This window comes from Chionomys nivalis, chromosome 22, assembly GCF_950005125.1.
Source record: "Chionomys nivalis chromosome 22, mChiNiv1.1, whole genome shotgun sequence".
NCBI classification, from domain to species: Eukaryota; Metazoa; Chordata; class Mammalia; order Rodentia; family Cricetidae; genus Chionomys; species Chionomys nivalis.
In genome coordinates, this window is record NC_080107.1 from 27,272,750 (window position 1) to 27,290,866 (window position 18,117).

Consider the following 18,117-nt stretch of genomic DNA (forward strand, 5'->3'; position numbering starts at 1 on the left):
CAGAATGGTCTCCTGGTTTTGCATGGTCTCCCCCCTACACCCTTCCCTCGCCATGGTCTCCTGGCCACTCTGGAGCGCTGCATTAAACGTGGGTATCTTTTATTTGATCTAATTTGGTCTGATTGGAACTGAATTATTTACGTCGGTGGAGAGGCTCGTCTTAAGAATTGTTCCTAGAAGTTTTATTCTGATATGTTTCATGACCTGACAACAAGATTAAATTCAAGCGAGGCATGGTGACACACACCTTTTTCGAAGCACTCAGACGGCAGGTGACCTTTCTGTGAGTTCAGCCTGGTCTACATAGATAGTTTCAGGTCATCCAGGGCTGGACAGTGAGACCCTGTCTTAAAACAACAAAGTAAGTTTGTATTTCAATACTGGCAAAAGTCACTCATTCTAGAAAACATTCAATTGCCAGAAGGGGAAATTTTGCTTTTTGCTCCTGATATTTTACCTATGTGTTTTAAAGTTATCTTCAGAAACATTCATTACATCTACATTCTGTTAGACATGAGATATTGCTTCAATGGCACAATTTGTAATAAATATTTGTATTTATCACCAAAAAACCCATTTCTGTTATTATTTGGAAATAGATTATTTCCAGCTTTCAAAAATGTGAAGAATGTTTGTCTGTTTTTACTACTGTAACAAAATGCTAGAGATGCATGCACACACACACAGAGTAATTAAAAATTACTGTAGTTTTATATAATCAGTACCTTGCTCTCAATGACTTTGTGTTTAAAGAAGAAATAAAGAAATTAAAGACTTTCTAAAATTCAATGAAAATGAATACACAACATATTGCAACTGATGGGACACTATGAAAGCAGTGCTAAGAGGAAAGTTCATTGCACACTAAGAGCCTACATAAAGAAAGTGGAGAAATCTCACACTCATGACATAACAGCACACCTGAAAGCTCTAGAACAAAAAGAAGCAGACTCACCCAGTAGGAGAAGAAGACAGGGAATAATCAAATTGAGGGCTGAAATCAATAAGATAGAAACAAAGAAAACCATACAAAGAATCAATGAAACACAGAGCAGGTTCTTTGAGAAAATCAACAAGATAGACAAACCCTTATCCAAAACTAATCAAGAGACAGAGAGAGAACATCCAAATTAACAAAATCAGAAATGAAAATGGAGGCATAACCAAGACACTGAGAAAATCCAGAGAATCATTAGGCTATACTACAAAAGCCTATACTCCACAAAATCGGAAAATGTAAAAGAAATGGACAATTTTCTGGATAGGTATCATATACCAAAATTAAATCAAGACCAAGTGGACAATTTAAATAGACCTATTACCTGCAAGGAAATAGAAGCAGTCATCAATAGACTCCCAACCAAAATGAAGCCCAGGGTCTGATGGTTTCTGCAAGTGGAGACTGTACTTTGGTTTCCTGGCCACCTAGATCCGAATAATCACACAAAACTATATTAATTGCAACACTGTTTGGCCAATGGCTTAGGCCTAACTCTTAAATCTTAAATTAACCCATTTCTATTAAGCTATGTGTCACCATGAGACTGTGACCTATTGGTAAGGTTCTGGCTTCTTTCTCCTTTGGCAGCTACATGGTGTCTCCCTGACTCTGACTTCTTTCTGTCTCGATCTCTGCTTGGATTTTCTGCCTCGCTATATTCTGCCCTGCCATAGGTTAAAGCATATTCTTTATTAACCAATGGTAATAAAACATATATCCCACATAGGTTTCAGCATAGAACTCTACCAGAACTTTAAAGAAGAGCTAATACCTATACTCCTCAAACTGTTCCATACAATAGAAACAGAAGTAATGTTGCCACACTCTTTTGAGGTACAGTTACCCTGATACCCAAACTACAAAAAACATCAACCAGTAAAGAGGAATTATAGATCAATCTTCCTCATGAACATTGATGTGAAAATACTCAGTAAAATACTGGCAAACTGAATCCAAAAATACATCGAAAAATTCAATTCATCCATCATGATCAAGTTGGTTTCATCCCAGAGATGCACAGATGGTTAGACATACAAAATCTATCAATGTAATTCACCACACAAGTAAACTGAAGAAAAAAATATGATAATCTCATTAGATGCTGAAAAAGCATTTGACAAAATCCAGCACCCCCTCATGATAAAGGTCATGGAGAGATCAGGTGTATAAGGAACATATCTAAACATAAGAAAATCAATATACGGTAAGCTGACAGCTTTTTGAGGCCAGCAGGAAACTGTGCTTTCAGATCTTTCAAAGTGGGTGTTGCCTCATTTGTCACGAACCACTCTCCAGGAGACTGAAAAACTGTTCCCACTTGGACTGAAAAATTCTTCCCACTTGGTCCCTGTGCTCTACCAAAGTTTGGGAAAGTTTCTTACAAGCTTGTGTTCTTAATTACAGCCTCTTCTAATGCTGAAAATGTTTTGTTATAGTCTTGAATATCTGGGAAAAGTCTGGAAGCCTGGGGACTTGAAGTGACATGGTCAGCCTGCAAGAAGCTGTTTCTGGCTGGGCGGTGCTAAGTATCCCATTGACAGCGAGAAAGCTGAGTTAAAGACCCTTTTCCAGGTCCACTTCAGGTTGCTCCTAAAGATTCCTTAGGAGACGTCCTTATGTCATACTGGTAACTCCTTAGAATAATTTATGAGCTGATATCATAACTTTAATAAGAATATTGAAATTTTTGATGAAATATGTACTTCGTTGTCGAGATAGAAAGAGCCAGATTTCAGAATAAGTATTAGTAAAAATAGGCTCTATACATTGGGTCTGGACTTAGCTGTTAAGTGACCTTTACAATGGCTCTTCAAAGACATCCTCAGAGTGCCAAAGCAAGGAAATGAGCCTTCTAGGTAGAGAAGGAAACCGAAAGCCAGATGCCGTCTACTCAGCTAATGAACGGTAGAGTTGGCATTTGTTCCTATGTCTGCCAGACTCGAAAATGTTTATTCTTAGACCTATACCACTAGGCTATCTCTTCTGGGGTTAAGAGTAGTGTTAGAGCCGGGTGGTGGTGGTGGCGCACGCCTTTAATCCCAGCACTCGGGAGGCAGAGGCAGGCGGATCTCTGTGAGTTCGAGTCCAGCCTGGTCTACAAGAGCTAGTTCCAGGACAGGCTCTAGAGTTACAGTTAAACCCTGTCTTGAAAAACAAAAACAACAACAAAAAAGCAGCTTGGGAAGGAGAGGGTCTCTTTTAATTTACTGGTTACTGCCCATCAAGGCTGGACGCCAAGGCAGGAACCTGAAGCAGAAACCTGCTAGGGTCCCTTTGAGCTACTTTTCTCAGGCAGCCCCATCTAAGGGGCGGTACTACCCACAGTAGGCCCAGCTCACCTGCATAAATTAGCAATCAGGAAAATGCCCACAGCTGGTTGATGGTGGTTCACACCTTTAAGCACTCTGAAGGCAGAAGCAGGTGGATCTCTGTGAGTTCAAGGCCAGCCTGGTCTACAGCCAGCTCCCTCTGTTAACACTGAGAAACCCTGTCTCTAAAAACTTAACCAGGGGCTGGAGAGATGGCTCAGTGGTTAAGAGCATTGCCTGCTCTTCCAAAGATCCTGAGTTCAATTCCTGGCAACCACATGGTGGCTCACAACCACCTGTAATGAGGTCTGGTGCCCTCTTCTGGCCTGCAGACATACACACAGACAGAATATTGTATACATAATAAATAAACAAATATTACAAAAAACTTAACCAAAAAGAAAAGAAAAAAGACAAGACATGCCTACACACTACAGACCAACAGATTAGCAATCAAGAAAAGCCACAGACAGGCATGCATACAGGATAGATGTAGTTCCTCTGCAGAGGGTCCTCTTCCCAGGATCCCAGCCTGAATTCTTCACTCTGTACAGCATTTCTTCCTGTCGGAGTTAGTCTTCCCTCAGAGAGAGGGGAGCAGAAGACTTCTAGTCTTTGTAGCTTGTTTGGGAGGACAGGGGTCTGTTGTACATGATCCACTTTGGGGAAGAGGAATTCTAATTTTTATGACTGGCTTCGGGAAAGCAAAGATTCGGGAGAGAGGAGAGCCCAGGAAAGGGTCAGAAGGACTTGGCTTCAAGTCCAGGGCAGGCTAAGGTGCTGCACTGTGGGCTCCTGTGTTCTGAGTTCCCGACAGAGCCCAAATTCTTAGAAACGTTTGGTCCTAAACCAGCTTGTGTTAATATCGGGTTATCTGCTATTTGGTATCTCACGAGTTCAGTTTCTTTTTTTTTTTTTTTTTTTTTTACATTGGAGTTCATGCTCCGCCATTCATTTTCTTATTTCTTTGGTTTTACTTTAAGGACCGCACTATATTCCTCTTGTCTCTGGCCCCAGCTTGGGGGCCAGGTAGTGAGTTGGGTGTCAGGATCGCGCCTTCCCGCTCTGCTCTACATTCCGCAGGTGCTGGGGTGGACCCCGCTGGGAAGGCGCTGCAGGAGACCCGCCTTGAGAAAGCTTGGGAGAGAGCAGAGTGCCAGGAGCGCGGCCCAGGAATCATGCAGAGCAGTCCAGAGAAACCCAGATTCCCGCGGAACACGCGGCGCGTAGACGCGGGAGCCCAACCCAACCCGGCAGCGGGCGCAAGACCCCGCCCTTCCGCGCTCGGTCTCCCGGGCTACGGGAACTGGAAAGCGAAAGCGGAACCTGCCCGCCGCCCGCTTTAGGCTGCCCGCTGCCTGCGCGTCTTCTCCGCACCATGGCAAGTCACTTTCCTTGGGGTCGCGGTGCAGGGAGGCGCGCCGCCGAGGGTCCCGGAGCGCGTGTCGTGCACGATCGCGCGCCCCGAAGTGGCCGTCGCGGGTGCGGCAGGCTTGGCTCCCACGCGTGGGGACACGGGCGCCGTTAGCACTCCTTGCTAAACCGCAAGGGACCCTCGGGTTTCTTCCGGAAGGTGGTTAGGGCGGGACTGAGACTGGTTTAGGGATGAGGAAGAGAACAGTGACCCAGAAAAGGAGGCCATAGTTAACTACTGGAGGGAGCTAGGAAGAAGGGTTTGAGCGGAGGGCACTGGACGGCTGTCTCTTTTTCCGGCACCAGGCCTAGGGATTTTGTCCAGAGGCCCAGAGGACTGTGTTTTGGAGCAGTTACCGTGCATGCGTGAGTTTCTTTTTGTTTCACCTGATATTCTCTCTCTCTCTCTCTCTCTGTCTCTCTCTCTCGCGCGCGCGTGTGCACGCGCGCACGCGTGTCTATGTGTATTACCTGGTGAGAGGTGATTGAGAAAGCAAATAGAAACTAAAACAGTAAGTGAACTAGTTCTTCTTAGTGCCTCACTTTAAAAAGTTTTAATTAACTCTGTCTCGAAAAACCAAAAAAAAGTTTTACTTCTCTCTACTCCCACCCCCCCCCCCCCATCTTTCTGACATAGAGGCCAAGTGTCTCTGGATGTAGAGCATGGAAAAGGTAAAATGCCATCAGCCTCAAGTCTCTGCTGAAATTGCCTTGTTTCAAAGCCTTTGAAGGATTATCTTTCTTCGGGACTCTCGTTTTTCTTCTTTACTGTGCACGTAGGAAACGGATAACTGTTCACAGCTGGTCCCAGGAGAAGGCGTGCAGCCTTTTGTCCTCAGACATGAGTGAGCTAAAGAAGAAGGCGCAGGTCGCTGATGTGGCTCCCAAGATCACAGAATGCGAGGTCCTTGCAAAACAAGGTCTACAAAAACACCGACTAGGAGTTTTTTGATTCTAAAGATAAAGGTTGCATAGACACTTGCATTAAGAAACACATTAGTGCTCATGAGGCGTGGGCATTTCCTGAGCTTAAGTTGATTTTTTTTTTTTTTTACTTTGATATTGATAAACGCAGGAAGGATGGTGGTTCACCAGCCATTTCCCGCTGACGCTGGTGTGGGCTGTCAAAATAGAATGCCCTAAGAGATAAAAGCCAGGAAGTCAGCTTCCCTGGAAATCTGAAAGTCCCCCTGGTCATTTTCCCTCCCTCTTGTAAGGGAGAATTATCTTGAGAAAATCACGTTAATCTGGAGACTCAGGAGGAACCCTTGGGTCTGGTGTGTTTTCACTGTGCGGTCTAGACAAACCGTTTCCTTCCATCAAAGCGCCTTCCCTGTCATACAGCCAGTCAGTTTTACTTTCCTAGTTGAGCATTTTATCTTCAGGTGGTCGTCCTTTGTCTTGTAATTCTGTGAGCATGAGCGAGGATCACCCCCACCGCTTTGTGTGCTGAAACGTCTTTTTCTTAATATCTTTCCCTATCAATTCCCATTCTACCTCAGCCTTCCGGGCCTCTCATTCACGGAGCCTCTTTTGGACCTTAGCCAGAATTCATCTTGCTTCTTAATCCTGGATGGTATTTATTGTGGTTTTAGGATTTTGTTGTGGGTGATCTGTGTTCTCAGATGAGGTGTTCTGTTTCCTTCTGTAGAGCAATAAAGAGCCCCCCCTTCACCCAAACTCCTTTGAAATGACTCCCTGTCTACCTGTCGCCCACGAGCTACAAGCACCTTCTCCACCATCTGAATCGTAAAGCCCATCCAAGTGCTTCGTGGCAGAAAGAGTACACAGCACACTTTTATTTTTGAAATTTATTTTATTGTATGTGTGTTTTTTGCCTGCATGTATATATGGACACCGCATGCATGCCTGGTGTCCTCAAAGACCAGAAGAGGGTGTCAGATCTCTCTGAACTGGAGTTATAGGCGGTAGTAAACCACCATGTTGATGCTGGGGATTGAACCCAGGTCTTCTGGAAAAGTACTCTTAACTGCTGAGACATTTCCCCAGCCCCCTCCAGGGCATGTTTTGGAGAGAACAGAATTTCAGGGCAACAGTTTTCTTTCTGCTTGTCATTCCTAGTACCCAACATCTTGCCAGATGTGGAACATCTGTTTAATTAACACAGATTTTATTAATGGCTTCAGTAATAAGGTATATGTGCTGGAAACTTCATGCGCACATTGTAAACATAAAACCAAAATGTCACCAGATGGGGCTCATGTGCCATCTTATTTTGTCTGTGCAACTGGCTGGAACACGGGAATCTGAGAACACGAGTCCTCTGGGCTGTCACCATTGCCTTAGTCGTGTTCTGAGTTCTGCTGTGATAAGTGGAGGTGGGGACAGCTGATTGTTTTCTTCATTTTTCAACTTTGAAAGCTGTGCTGGAACCACACTTAAAAAATTTCCTTGGGCTGTTTTTGTATCTTCTATAATGTACTGAAACTGTGTGTAACACTCTGTGATTCTTTGTAATATAACCCCGTCCTTTTCCCCCTAAGTTTCTGTTAACACTGGCTTTATTCTTACATAGACAGCGCTGGCTATTTTCTTTTTTCTTTTTTTTTTTCTGTAGCAATTTAAAAACTTTTGGTATTTTGAAGACTTAGCGCATTTAGTCCAGAAGTCAAAACTCAACCATAGTGTATCATAAACAGCAAATACTATGCCAGCAGGATCTAAATGTATGCTAAAATTTATTTTGGTCTCGTATCATATGTAATTTTCCTTTTCCACATAAAGGGAAATGCTTCTAGTGGTGGTCAAAATTTCTTTTCCTTTTTCATTTCCCCCTTTTACTTAAGATTTAGTTTGCTCACAATCTTTAGGCTGGGGCCCCTTCAAATGGCAGAAAAGAGGGGGCGGTGCTCATGGGTGCCCAGGCTAACTATAGTCTCTAGAGAGTCAATCTAGATTTTTTCTTAAGTAAAATGGTCCTCAGTGTTTCCTGAGGTTCTGTACCGGTGTTGGCTACTATGGATTTTGTGTCTTCAAGCTTGAGTGTGTATAAGTTGGGAGGAGGCAGTGTGGGGAGCAAGCTGGAGCGATTGCTTTTCGGGTGTCCATCCGTGACCTGTTGTGTTTGTTCTTTTTTCGTACCCGAGGGTCCTACTATATAGACTGCCATCTTTACCCCACAACCCCCGTTTCCTTCTTCTGTCTCATTCTTACATACACCTTGGTGTATTTTTGTCTCCCCCAAATTGTTTGAAATCTCCTGCACCAATGAACTGAGTTTGTTCTCCTACTTTTAGGGCAGACACTGTGTGTACAGAGACCATTCATTTGCCCTCGCTTCTGGGAGGCCAGCAGTAGGCTCTTCCCCCAGAGGAGTGTTATTTGAAATACCATCCTTGCACTCAGAGTCCAGAGCTCCTTTGTGGTTTGTTAATCATCAGTCCAGCTCAGGAGACCTTGTCCTCTCTTAGCTGCGTAAGACAGATTAGGTCTGAATTTCACCACAGTTAGACTGGACTAACCGTGCACATCTTGGGATAGACTCATTTTCTTATCTTGGGGTGGGAGATAAATGAAGGGGCGAAGTAGAAGTGGACTCAAGAGGATTAGGGAATAAATGAAGGATCTGCATGGCAGCAGGATCTGCAAGAGCGTGCATGTCCTCTCTGTCCCCGTGTCACCTCAGATCCCTGGTTGACAGTGTTGTCTGTACAGCCCCCTCACTATTGCAGGACTTTCCCCTGATTCTGATAGTAAGACATGCTTTGAACTCTCTAATCCAGAAGATATTTTCTCTCAAACTTTTCCATTTTGTAGCTATTTTGTAGCCCAGGACTTTGCACCCACGACCCAAGCGCTCTATCACTGAGCTGTATTCACAGCCACTTTTTAACTGTTAGGAAGAAGAATAGTACATCTCCCTGGGTGTGATTGCACACCTTTAATCCCAGTACTAGGGAGGCAGAGGCCGGAGGATCTCTGAGTTTGAAGTTAGTCAGGTCTAAATAGCAAGCTCAAGGCTAATGAAGGTGTTGTGGGATATTTGTACACTCTGTGATGGTGTACTGCTGTGATTGGTGTAATGATAAGCTAAATGGCCAATAGCTAGGCAGGAAGTGTAGGCGGGACTTCCAGACAGAGGAAGTAGGAGGAGATAATTGAGGCGTAGAGGAAATGCCAACAAGGTATGAAGATACATACAGAATGAAAGAGAAGTAAAAAGCCATGTGGTAAAACATAGATTGATAAAAGCAGTTAAGTTATAAGAGCTAGTGGAGCAAGCCTAAGCTATAGACTGAGCTTTCATAATTAGCAAGAAGTCTCCATGTCATTATTTGGGGGCTGGCTGTCAGGATAGAAAAAGACTTGTTACACTAAAACTACATAGTAAGACCCCATCTCAAAAATGTACCCCCCTTTTTTCTTTTGGTGACACTTTCTATTATTTTGGGCCTTCCTAAAATCAAAAATTTACTTTCTATTTATTCAAAAATAAAGGGATCACTGTACACTCAAATTTGACTAAGGTCTATATTGGTAGGCAGAACGAGGCAGGCATGCTCCTGCTGGTCACCTTTGTGGAAAAGGGCTTTGTGTCTCACCGACGTGATGGTACCTTTCAGCAGACTCTTATTTAAATGGTGTCTTAATTGTTTTTCTATAGGCATCAGCGTTGAAGACCAGAGACCCCACAGTCTCTGAGAGAACGATTGTCGTCTCTGGTCTTCCGGTTGGCCTTTTAAAAGACCAGCTGGTGAAGCGTTACTTCCAAGATGAGGCTGGACACGTGGAAGAGGTGATCTATCCATCAAGAACCAAAGGAGTTGCATATGTCATATTTAAAGAAAAGAAAGGTACTTCTTAACCAACATTTTATATACTTAGTATATATTTTCCTGGTGAAATTAAAATTTCATATTGATTAAATGATTCATGGGATTGGCAAAGTTTGAAGTAGCATTAAAAAATTCCTCTACTCTGATGGAATTTCATCATGTTTCCCAGGCTGACCTGAGATTCTCCAACTTCAGTTCCTTAAATCTGGTTAGAAACACTGTGTGTGTGCGCGTGTGTGCGCACATGTGTGCATGTATGTGTGCGCACACGTGCACATGTGCTGAAGGATCACATTCAAAGTTTCATGTACACTAGGCATGTTGAGGATAATACCCAAAGTTTCATCCCGGCAAGATATGTACTGTACCAACAAGCTATGTTTCCAGAGCTGAAATACTCTGTTTACGTAACAGTTGAGCAGAGACCAGAATGAAGCAAGAGGTGGGGGTTGGGAGTAGGGGGTGGGGGAATTCATGTGGATAAGGGGGAGGAACACTTTAGGATAAATGAAGAATTAGCTATGCCCGGGTGGGTAGTGTGGTAAGGAGGGAAGGAAGCGTGTTGGCTGTTTGGAGCAATAGGAAGGAGCCCATTGTGGCAGGAAATGGAATGTGTGTCTGTATGCAGAGTAGTAGATGTGGCTGGGGTGGGAGCTGGGACCCATGCGTGCTGAGTAGCATCTGGGCCAGGCAAGGGTTCTGGGTCGTTTTGGCTAGGTGGGAGCCATTGTATTCTGAGTAGAGGACCGAGGGTTGGAACTGCCTGTCTGAAACAGCGGCACAGTATGGGGAATAGGATCTACAGGTCTCTGCTGCCTTTGAGAGACCATGGCAGGATGTCATTTTGGAGTTGCGGAGGACCATGTTCTAGTATGTTCAGGAAACACCAAACAAGGCGTGAGCTTTCCTTGATATGACCCCTGTTAGGACGATGAAGTAGGGGCAGAAGTTTGGAAGTGATATGTATGCAGATGTCTAGAGCCATAGACGTTGAGATTACCCACGGGCTGGTCATAGTCAGCAAAGAGGCCTGAGGGCTGGGTTTGCCAATGTCGAGAGAAGGGGGAGAGGATTAGCAGTGAGTTAAGAGACAGGTGTTGGCAGCGTGGGATTCCAGTTCTGAAGGTAGTCTTTCTCTGCCTAGAGCAGATAGCATGGAGAATTGACTTGGGTTATTGTTTTTTACTCCTGAGTGTTTAAAAAAAATAGGATTAGGAACCTGTTAACACATTTATGGTCAACTTCAGCATGTTAAAGCACAAGGGGAAAGTCATTTGAATGTTAGGTTTACAAGAAAAAAATGGAGCAAAAACCTCACTTTCTAAACAATAGAACAACTCCATTTTTGCAAATTAAGGTAATTATTGGTGTGACGGTCAAACACTTTTGATGCTACTGTTTCCGTAGCTGCACAGAATGTCATCAGACAAAGGAGATACTCTCTGACCTCAAAGCCTCAGCTCGTGGTCTCTCACTTCAGCGAAAAGGTGAGTGTGGGCCCCAGGGTGTGTTGTGAGGTCCTGGGCCCCATTTCTTGGTATATAAAGACACACAGAGTGTTCTTGCCCCATGACTTCTTAGGAACAAAAGCAGGAACTTCTCAGTTCTCAAGAGCTGCCTCTAGACAATTTGTTTATATATTTCAGTGTATGTGTGTGTGTGTGTGTCTTGTGATCCCATTTAAAGTGACTGAGAGATTTCCTGCTGTCGTGGGTAAGAGGCAGGTTAAAGATTTTATGCTGGGGACAATTAGGATGATTAGTAACTTTAAAGGAGCAGGGAAGGTGGAATAAGAATGAAAGTTAAAACTCCCACATATATTCTTTCGGGAACCTGGGCTCTGATATAGCCAAGCTGTTGCCATTTAAGTTGGGAGAGGGAGGCAGGGCAGGCCTGTCTACAGAGGGATGCCCATCTGTGGAGCTTACAGCCATAGTTTCTTTATATTGATGGGTTCTGAAAAGCACTGTGCTTCAAGACAGCGTTTTGTCTCAGACTATTTTCTACCCTCCGTTTTTGGGGTGTGTGGTGTGGGCTGTGAATCTGCAGTGTGCGGTGTGGGATCTCTGAAGGGGTGATCTAGAGCAAGAAGTTGGGAAGTCTCGGCTTGGCCACCCAGACCCCACTCAGAGCAAGCACTGCCCAGGTGGGAAGAATGGCAGAGAGCAATGTGTTCTGGTTCTGGTTCCACTAGGCCATACTGTTTTGACCTTTTCTCATTTTAGGTCTTCAACTACGTGATGGCTATCCTGGACCTGTCTGTTTTTCGGACTCAAATTGCACTAGAAAGTCTGGTCATGGAGCTGAAGAAGAAAATCCCCTCTTTAAACTTTAGCCCATTGGGGTCCAGTGGGAAAATCTCTGTGCGAGGTTCATTCCTGGATATCATGAAGCTCAAAGAGGCTTTGATATCAAAAGCCATCTCCCCTTCAGAAAACAACAGGAAGCATGCCGGTGAGAGGAGAAATCGGAATAGGCAGAGCCCCGGGAGCGTCCTCCAGAGAAAAGAGAACCCTGCAGCGGCACTCCGGATCTCTGCGCTCGAGTCTGCCAGAAGCCAAGGAACACTTGTGCTGGATACCGACATTTTCCTTTACCTGAAATACAAGTGTGAGTTTTATGAACAAACACTGAACAAATACCATATCCTGTGTCATGAGAGTGTGGATGGTGATATCACCACCATTTGTCTACAAGACGCTCGTGACGGGTCTCACACTAGCAGGGTCAGACACGTGAAGGAGCTCATCGAGGAGTGGGCCCAGGGGCTCCACCTTGAGCTCAGAAAAGATGCCCTGGCTTTAGAAGGAAGGGGGGAGAGAGAGAAAACAAATATCAAGCGGGCATGTGAACAGCTGTGTTACAGATATCGTAGAGTTTTGATTAATCTTCGCAGCACACATATTGACTTTATAGGACCTTCTTCCGACACGTTCCTGTTTAAGACAGAGCTCTTGAGCTCTGCAAGGCAGAAGGTCACTTGAGGTCTCAGCTGCATGGTCACTGTTCCCCTGACTGAGAAGTGTCTGTGCTTGCTTCTCATGTCATCCATCCACTTCACCGTTTCATACATTGTGTGTGCCGTTCTCTTCATGTTACAGGAGACGAAGATAGGATTTAGAAAAACTAAAATACCTATCCAAAGTTACCCAGATGACAGGGAATGGGACTAGCATTCAATGCAAAAATAATACCTACATCAAACTGTCAAATAAAAAAACCCGAAACCCCCAAACAAATAAACGAAAACAAATCTCACTAATCTGTGAAGAAATCTCACTTTCTCTGCAACCCCAAGTTTTTGGGAGAAGAAATCTTTCCCTGACGTAGGTTTGTGCGATTGTCATTCTGCCGCCAGGTTCTCGGCTTTGTATTCACCCCGCACGGTGTTTGAGTATTGGCCACGGTCACTTGGGAAAGGAGTGGCTCTGTTAGAATTGTAAAGAATCTTGGGATAAATTTGTGTGCTTGCTGTTGTAGATGATTCTAGTTTTGCAATGACGTGTCAACCAGATGGGCGTTGTGAGCTCAACACATTGTGAGTCAAGAAATATGCTTTGAATTCAGATAGCTTGTAGAACACCCTAACTTTGCTACACCGTCTATTCTATGGTAGAGAAATGACTGCTTACCCTGTTGACACACAGCCTCAGCTCACGGCCGCTGCTCAGCCTTGCTAGAAGGCATTGCACTGCGCATCACTAGCCTGGGAAAGATTCAACGGCGGAAGTACGGTTTCTACTGGGTGTGTATTCCTTTTACGCCATAATAAAGGAAAACATAGAAAAATTAAATTGTGAGTTGAGCCATCAATTAGCCAAGCAAGGGCCCTCTGCATCCTGGGCATCCATCATCTTATCCCTCCAATGTTATTACTTTAACAGCACAGTAATAATGACAAAGAAAGAAGAGCTATAGTGGTTCGTCTCCAGGTCTCTGGCTCCCTTGAATCTAGCCCCAGAGTAAGGCAGTTTTACATAATGGAGCGCCGCAGAGCTCATCCTGGTATAATAAATAATAGAACTCTATTTGTTCCCCTTAAAGTAAACAAACATGATCATGGTTATTTCAACTCTACCAGTGGAGCATAAGAAAAATCTATTATGTCCTTATTTTTCTTTGCCATCTATATCCCAAATGTTTAAATAATTTCTGTTTCATTACTGTATTTCCGCTACCAACATACAGGCAACAAATCCAAAACTTGACAAATGAGACAAATGTTGTTAGTCTGAACAAGATTTGTGCCTCAGAGGCCGCGATCTGTCAAGCGAAAGAATGTTTTTGGTTTTTGGACTGCGGTGCAAAGTTTCGTGGGATGACTTGAACAATAGACATTTTTCACACTTCTCAAGACTGTGGAGTCAAGATCAGGGTGCAGCCTTGGTTGGGCCACGGTAAAGGCCCTATTCCTGGGAGAAACCAAGAAAGCTCTCCCGTCTCTTAGACCATTAATGGTATCAGGAGGGCTCTTCTTGACTCAGTCACCCCCTCAAGCCCTCCCCTCCAAATACCCTCTCTGTTAGGTTCCTGTTGCTGTGACGGAATCCCTGAGCAAATTTGCAAGAAGGGGAGATAGACCGTGGCTCACAATTTCAGCCCACGGCTACTTTACCGCATAACTGGGCTCATGCCAAGTTGCCATCATGGTGAGACGGGCATGGCAGAACTAAGATGCTTACCTCATGGCTGCTGGGAAGCCAAAGGAGACAAGAGAAAGGTTTAGGGATAGCACTACTCTTCCCTCTTCCAAGTAAAGCACCGTGGACTCTATCTAAGTCCTCTCTTCTAAAGGTCTGCTCAGTTATGAGCCCATCAACGAATTGTTCTCTGATGACCATAGCACACTTAGGATCTGCCTGTAGTGCTGCCAGCTGGGGACCATGCCTTCCACATAAATATCTGGGGATGTTTTACAACCAAACCATGACATCACATTGGGGTTAGAGTTTTAACATATGAGTTGTTGAGAGTACAAATATTCTGCCTCTAATATTCCAGCCCTGAACCTCAAAGATTTATGTGCTTATCAAGAGTCGAATGTTTATTCTAGAGCTGGAGAGATGGTACACACACACACACACACACACACAGAGAGAGAGAGAGAGAGAGAGAGAGAGAGAGAGAATTAAAAAGCAAAACCCATGGTGTTTGAAATGAGAAATGTCCTCAGTTGATAGCACTGTTAGGGAAGATGGTAGAGTCTTTGGAGTCTTTTGTAGTTTGTCACTGGGGGTGGATATTGAGAGTTTATAGCTTCTCTCTCTGCTTCCTACTTTTGGTTGAAGGCATCTCTCAATGTCCAGCTCATGACTATGCATGCTCCACCATTGTCTTACTTCCCGGACAGCATGGGCTGCCCTTCTGGAGCTTTAAGTCAAACCCTTAAAGTTGATTTTGGTCTTGATGTTCTAGAAGAGTAACAGAAAAGTAACACCCCAAATTAACATTTATTCTATTTCAACAGCTCCAGAGTTCCAAACTCCACCATCTAAGATGCAGCCACCTCATTGAAATCAGACATCAGTGAGATTCGTATAATTGGGTTGTGTCAAAATTCCTTCTTAGTTATGAATGTGGGAAACCAAAGATGGTTTGTCCTTCCAAAATCAGAGGGTGGGCAAGGAATAACAGAGGTATTCCCATCCCAAAAGGGGAAAACGGGAGATGAGGAAGAGGAGCTAGGTCTTAAGAGATGTCTTCAGTTCACTGTTCCACCTTCCTGGCCCACGGGGTAGCAGCTACAAATCTCACCAGGTAGCAGATCTGCCAGTCACTTGACTTTGGATCTCCGGCCTCCAAAAGTGTGAGCAGCAAAATGTCCTCTGTTAGTAAATGACCTGGCCTCTGACATTTGTTCCAGCAGTCTGAGCAAGCTGGGCGAGGCTTTATTTTCCTACCAGCTGGGGAGCAGTAAGGGTTTCCAGGAGCCACCTGGAGCTGTGAAGGGCAAGAAGGATTCCTCTCGTGTGGAGGATTCCTTTACACTGTGTGAATGTATGTCACTGTGACTGGTTTAATAAAGAAGTTGACTGACCAGTAGCTGGAGAGGATAAGGTTAGGCATAAGAGCCAAATAGAGAAGGCTGGTGCTGGGAAGAAAGGCAGAGTCAGGAGTCGTGAGCAGATGCCAAGAGAAGCAAGATGGGCTTGCAGTGCTGAGAAAAGGCACCAAGCCGTGTGGCAAAGCTTGGTAAGAAATATGGGTTAATTTAAAATGTAGGAGTGAGCTAGTAACAAGTCTGAGTTACTGGCTGAGCATTTGTAATTGATATTCAGCCTCTGTGTAGAGACTTGGGTGTAGCTTGAGGGACAGAAACTTCCGACTATACTCTGGCCCCGAGAACATACTCATTCTAGACTACTTGCTGCAGACAATGAGAGAAGGACTCTTGGCTTTACGTCATCACTTGTGGGAGCTTGCCACAGCCAGCGCAGGAAATGAGTAGACCCAACTTTCTTTAAAAAAAAAAAAAAAGAAAAGAAAAAAGTTGGCAAGAGACTGCATCTTTGCAGATGGTTTTGGGTGTAGGCCCTTGTTTTTTACTTACACATCACCCTTCTTGAGGGAAGAACTTTTCTTATTCTGTTCTCCCCAGTGTATATCAGAACACACGATACAGGCTGTAAACACTGAGGAAGTATTTGAACGAGTTTTAGAATCCATGCTGCATTTACATAGGACCGTGATGACTGATTGTGATTGTCAGCTCAGCTAGAGTCAACTAAAACCAAAACAGCTAGGCACTGGTGACAGATTTGATTGGATTATTCCAGGTCAGAAGACCCTAAGTCTGGTCACACCTGGTGGCAACCCACATAAAAAGACACGGAGAAGGAAGCTTTTGCTTTTGCCTGGCAGTTTCAGCTGTCCTGTTCCTGGCGCATTCCTTTACTTGTGTTGGAACTTGCTTCTTCGGGATTCTGAGGTAGACTGAAGGCTGACAGCTCTCTGCCTTCTACTTTTGGGTAAGGATGTAAGCTCTCAATTACTGCCCGGAGGCCATGCCTGTCTGCCTGCTGCCATGTTTCCCACCACGTTGGTCACCGACTCTAACCTCTGCAACTGTGCACCCTCGATTAAATGCTTCCTCTTGTAAGTTGCCTTGGTTATGGTGTTGTCATGGCAACAAAAAAGCAACTAAGACAAGGATTTTTGCCCTGAGTGTCTAAAAAACCTGTACCCAGTGGGCCAGAAATTATCTGTCTCTTTTGCTTGTTTGTTATATAGTATATTCTCTCTTGGAAATACGATATTAATAATATTGATTTTTAGAAAACCCTCTGTAGCAGGTATAGTGTGGTAAGAGTGTCTCACAGTTAACTTATTTCCCATCATTCTGGCAAAGGCGAGGAGCAGAATATGCCTCCCTTTGCTATTTTGAATGAAATACAGCACAGGAGGAAAGGAGCCTAGCTAGTATAGTACAGATCCAGCAAGAGCTGAGATGCTAACTTAAAGTATAGCTGTCTGGGCACAATTTATTACAAGCGTCTTCTGAAGCGTTCTTACGAATCTGTTCCAAATGATGGCTAAGCATTTTCAGGCCTGTGTATGAGAGTGGAGAAGAACAGCTTGCTTCAGTTGGGTAATTATTAAAAATACCTTTCTCCCTTTCCCCCGAGAGCTGCCTTTTGGAGTGAAAAACCCCACAGATTTCTTCCTGTGTTCTGTACATTGCCAAGCATTTGGATTCTGCCCCTAGATCACCCCCTTTCCCCAGGCTCTATGCATTCATTACTCTTCATGTTTGCATTGCTGCAGTCTGCATGCACCTTCCTTCATAATTTCCTTACATAAGATGTGGTGTTGATGTTAGTGTCATTTTGCCACAAATTAAAAATCACCTGAGTAGGGATCATACCCTGAAGAATTGCAGAGAGTCCCTTACCTGATGTGTGAAGACTTCCCCAAATGTGCCAGCACCTTCTGTATCAGTCAAGATACACACACACACACACACACACACACACACGCACACGCACAGGCACAGGCACAGTAAGAGAGAGATTGCTCGTCTCTCTTGCTTATTTGGCCTTCTTTCTTGCTGCCATGGCTAAGGGAACACTGTAGAAGCAGCAGTGGGTGGATAGTAAGATCCAGAGGTAGGGAATACTGGGGCAAAGCAATGTGTTCGGGACATGGCAGGGCTGCTGTGGTTATGAACTCATGGCAGCTGTGGTTGCCCGCACAAAATCAAGCCAGTCAACATTCCAGTCCTGATGGGCAGGGGGCACATGAACTCCCGCTACTAACTGAGGTGGCCAATAATTGATGGTTTCTAGGGGAAGGAGATCACTTTCAGGATGTGGTCCCTAGCAGGTTGTCCATTCTTCCATGTATTGCTCCACACCCATGCACATGTGGGTAACGCTAATTGGATTCAGTGTGCTAGTTTTAAACAAAGGACATGAAGTTGGGAGGGGGACATGGGTGAGATCTGGGAGGAGCTGGAGGGGGAAAGTAGGAGAGTTGGATATGATTGAAATCTCAAAGAATAAATTAAAATAACCTGCCTGTCTTTCTGTCTGTCTACCTACTTATCTTCAATCCAATCTCTCTATCCCCAGTGGGCCACAGGAGTGAGGGTACTCAGCAT

General features: G+C 44.5%; 1 protein-coding gene across 1 annotated transcript; it reads left to right on the plus strand.

Annotated features, from left to right (window-relative positions):
* Positions 1-2,843: 2,843 nt before the first annotated feature.
* Positions 2,844-13,286, plus strand: Rbm43 (RNA binding motif protein 43). The gene is given in 7 exon segments (XM_057755574.1): positions 2,844-2,905; positions 4,567-4,612; positions 4,614-4,643; positions 4,645-4,800; positions 9,347-9,536; positions 10,926-11,005; positions 11,744-13,286. Coding segments are annotated over 7 exon segments (1,323 nt in total). The 3' UTR covers positions 12,503-13,286.
* Positions 13,287-18,117: the final 4,831 nt, after the last annotated feature.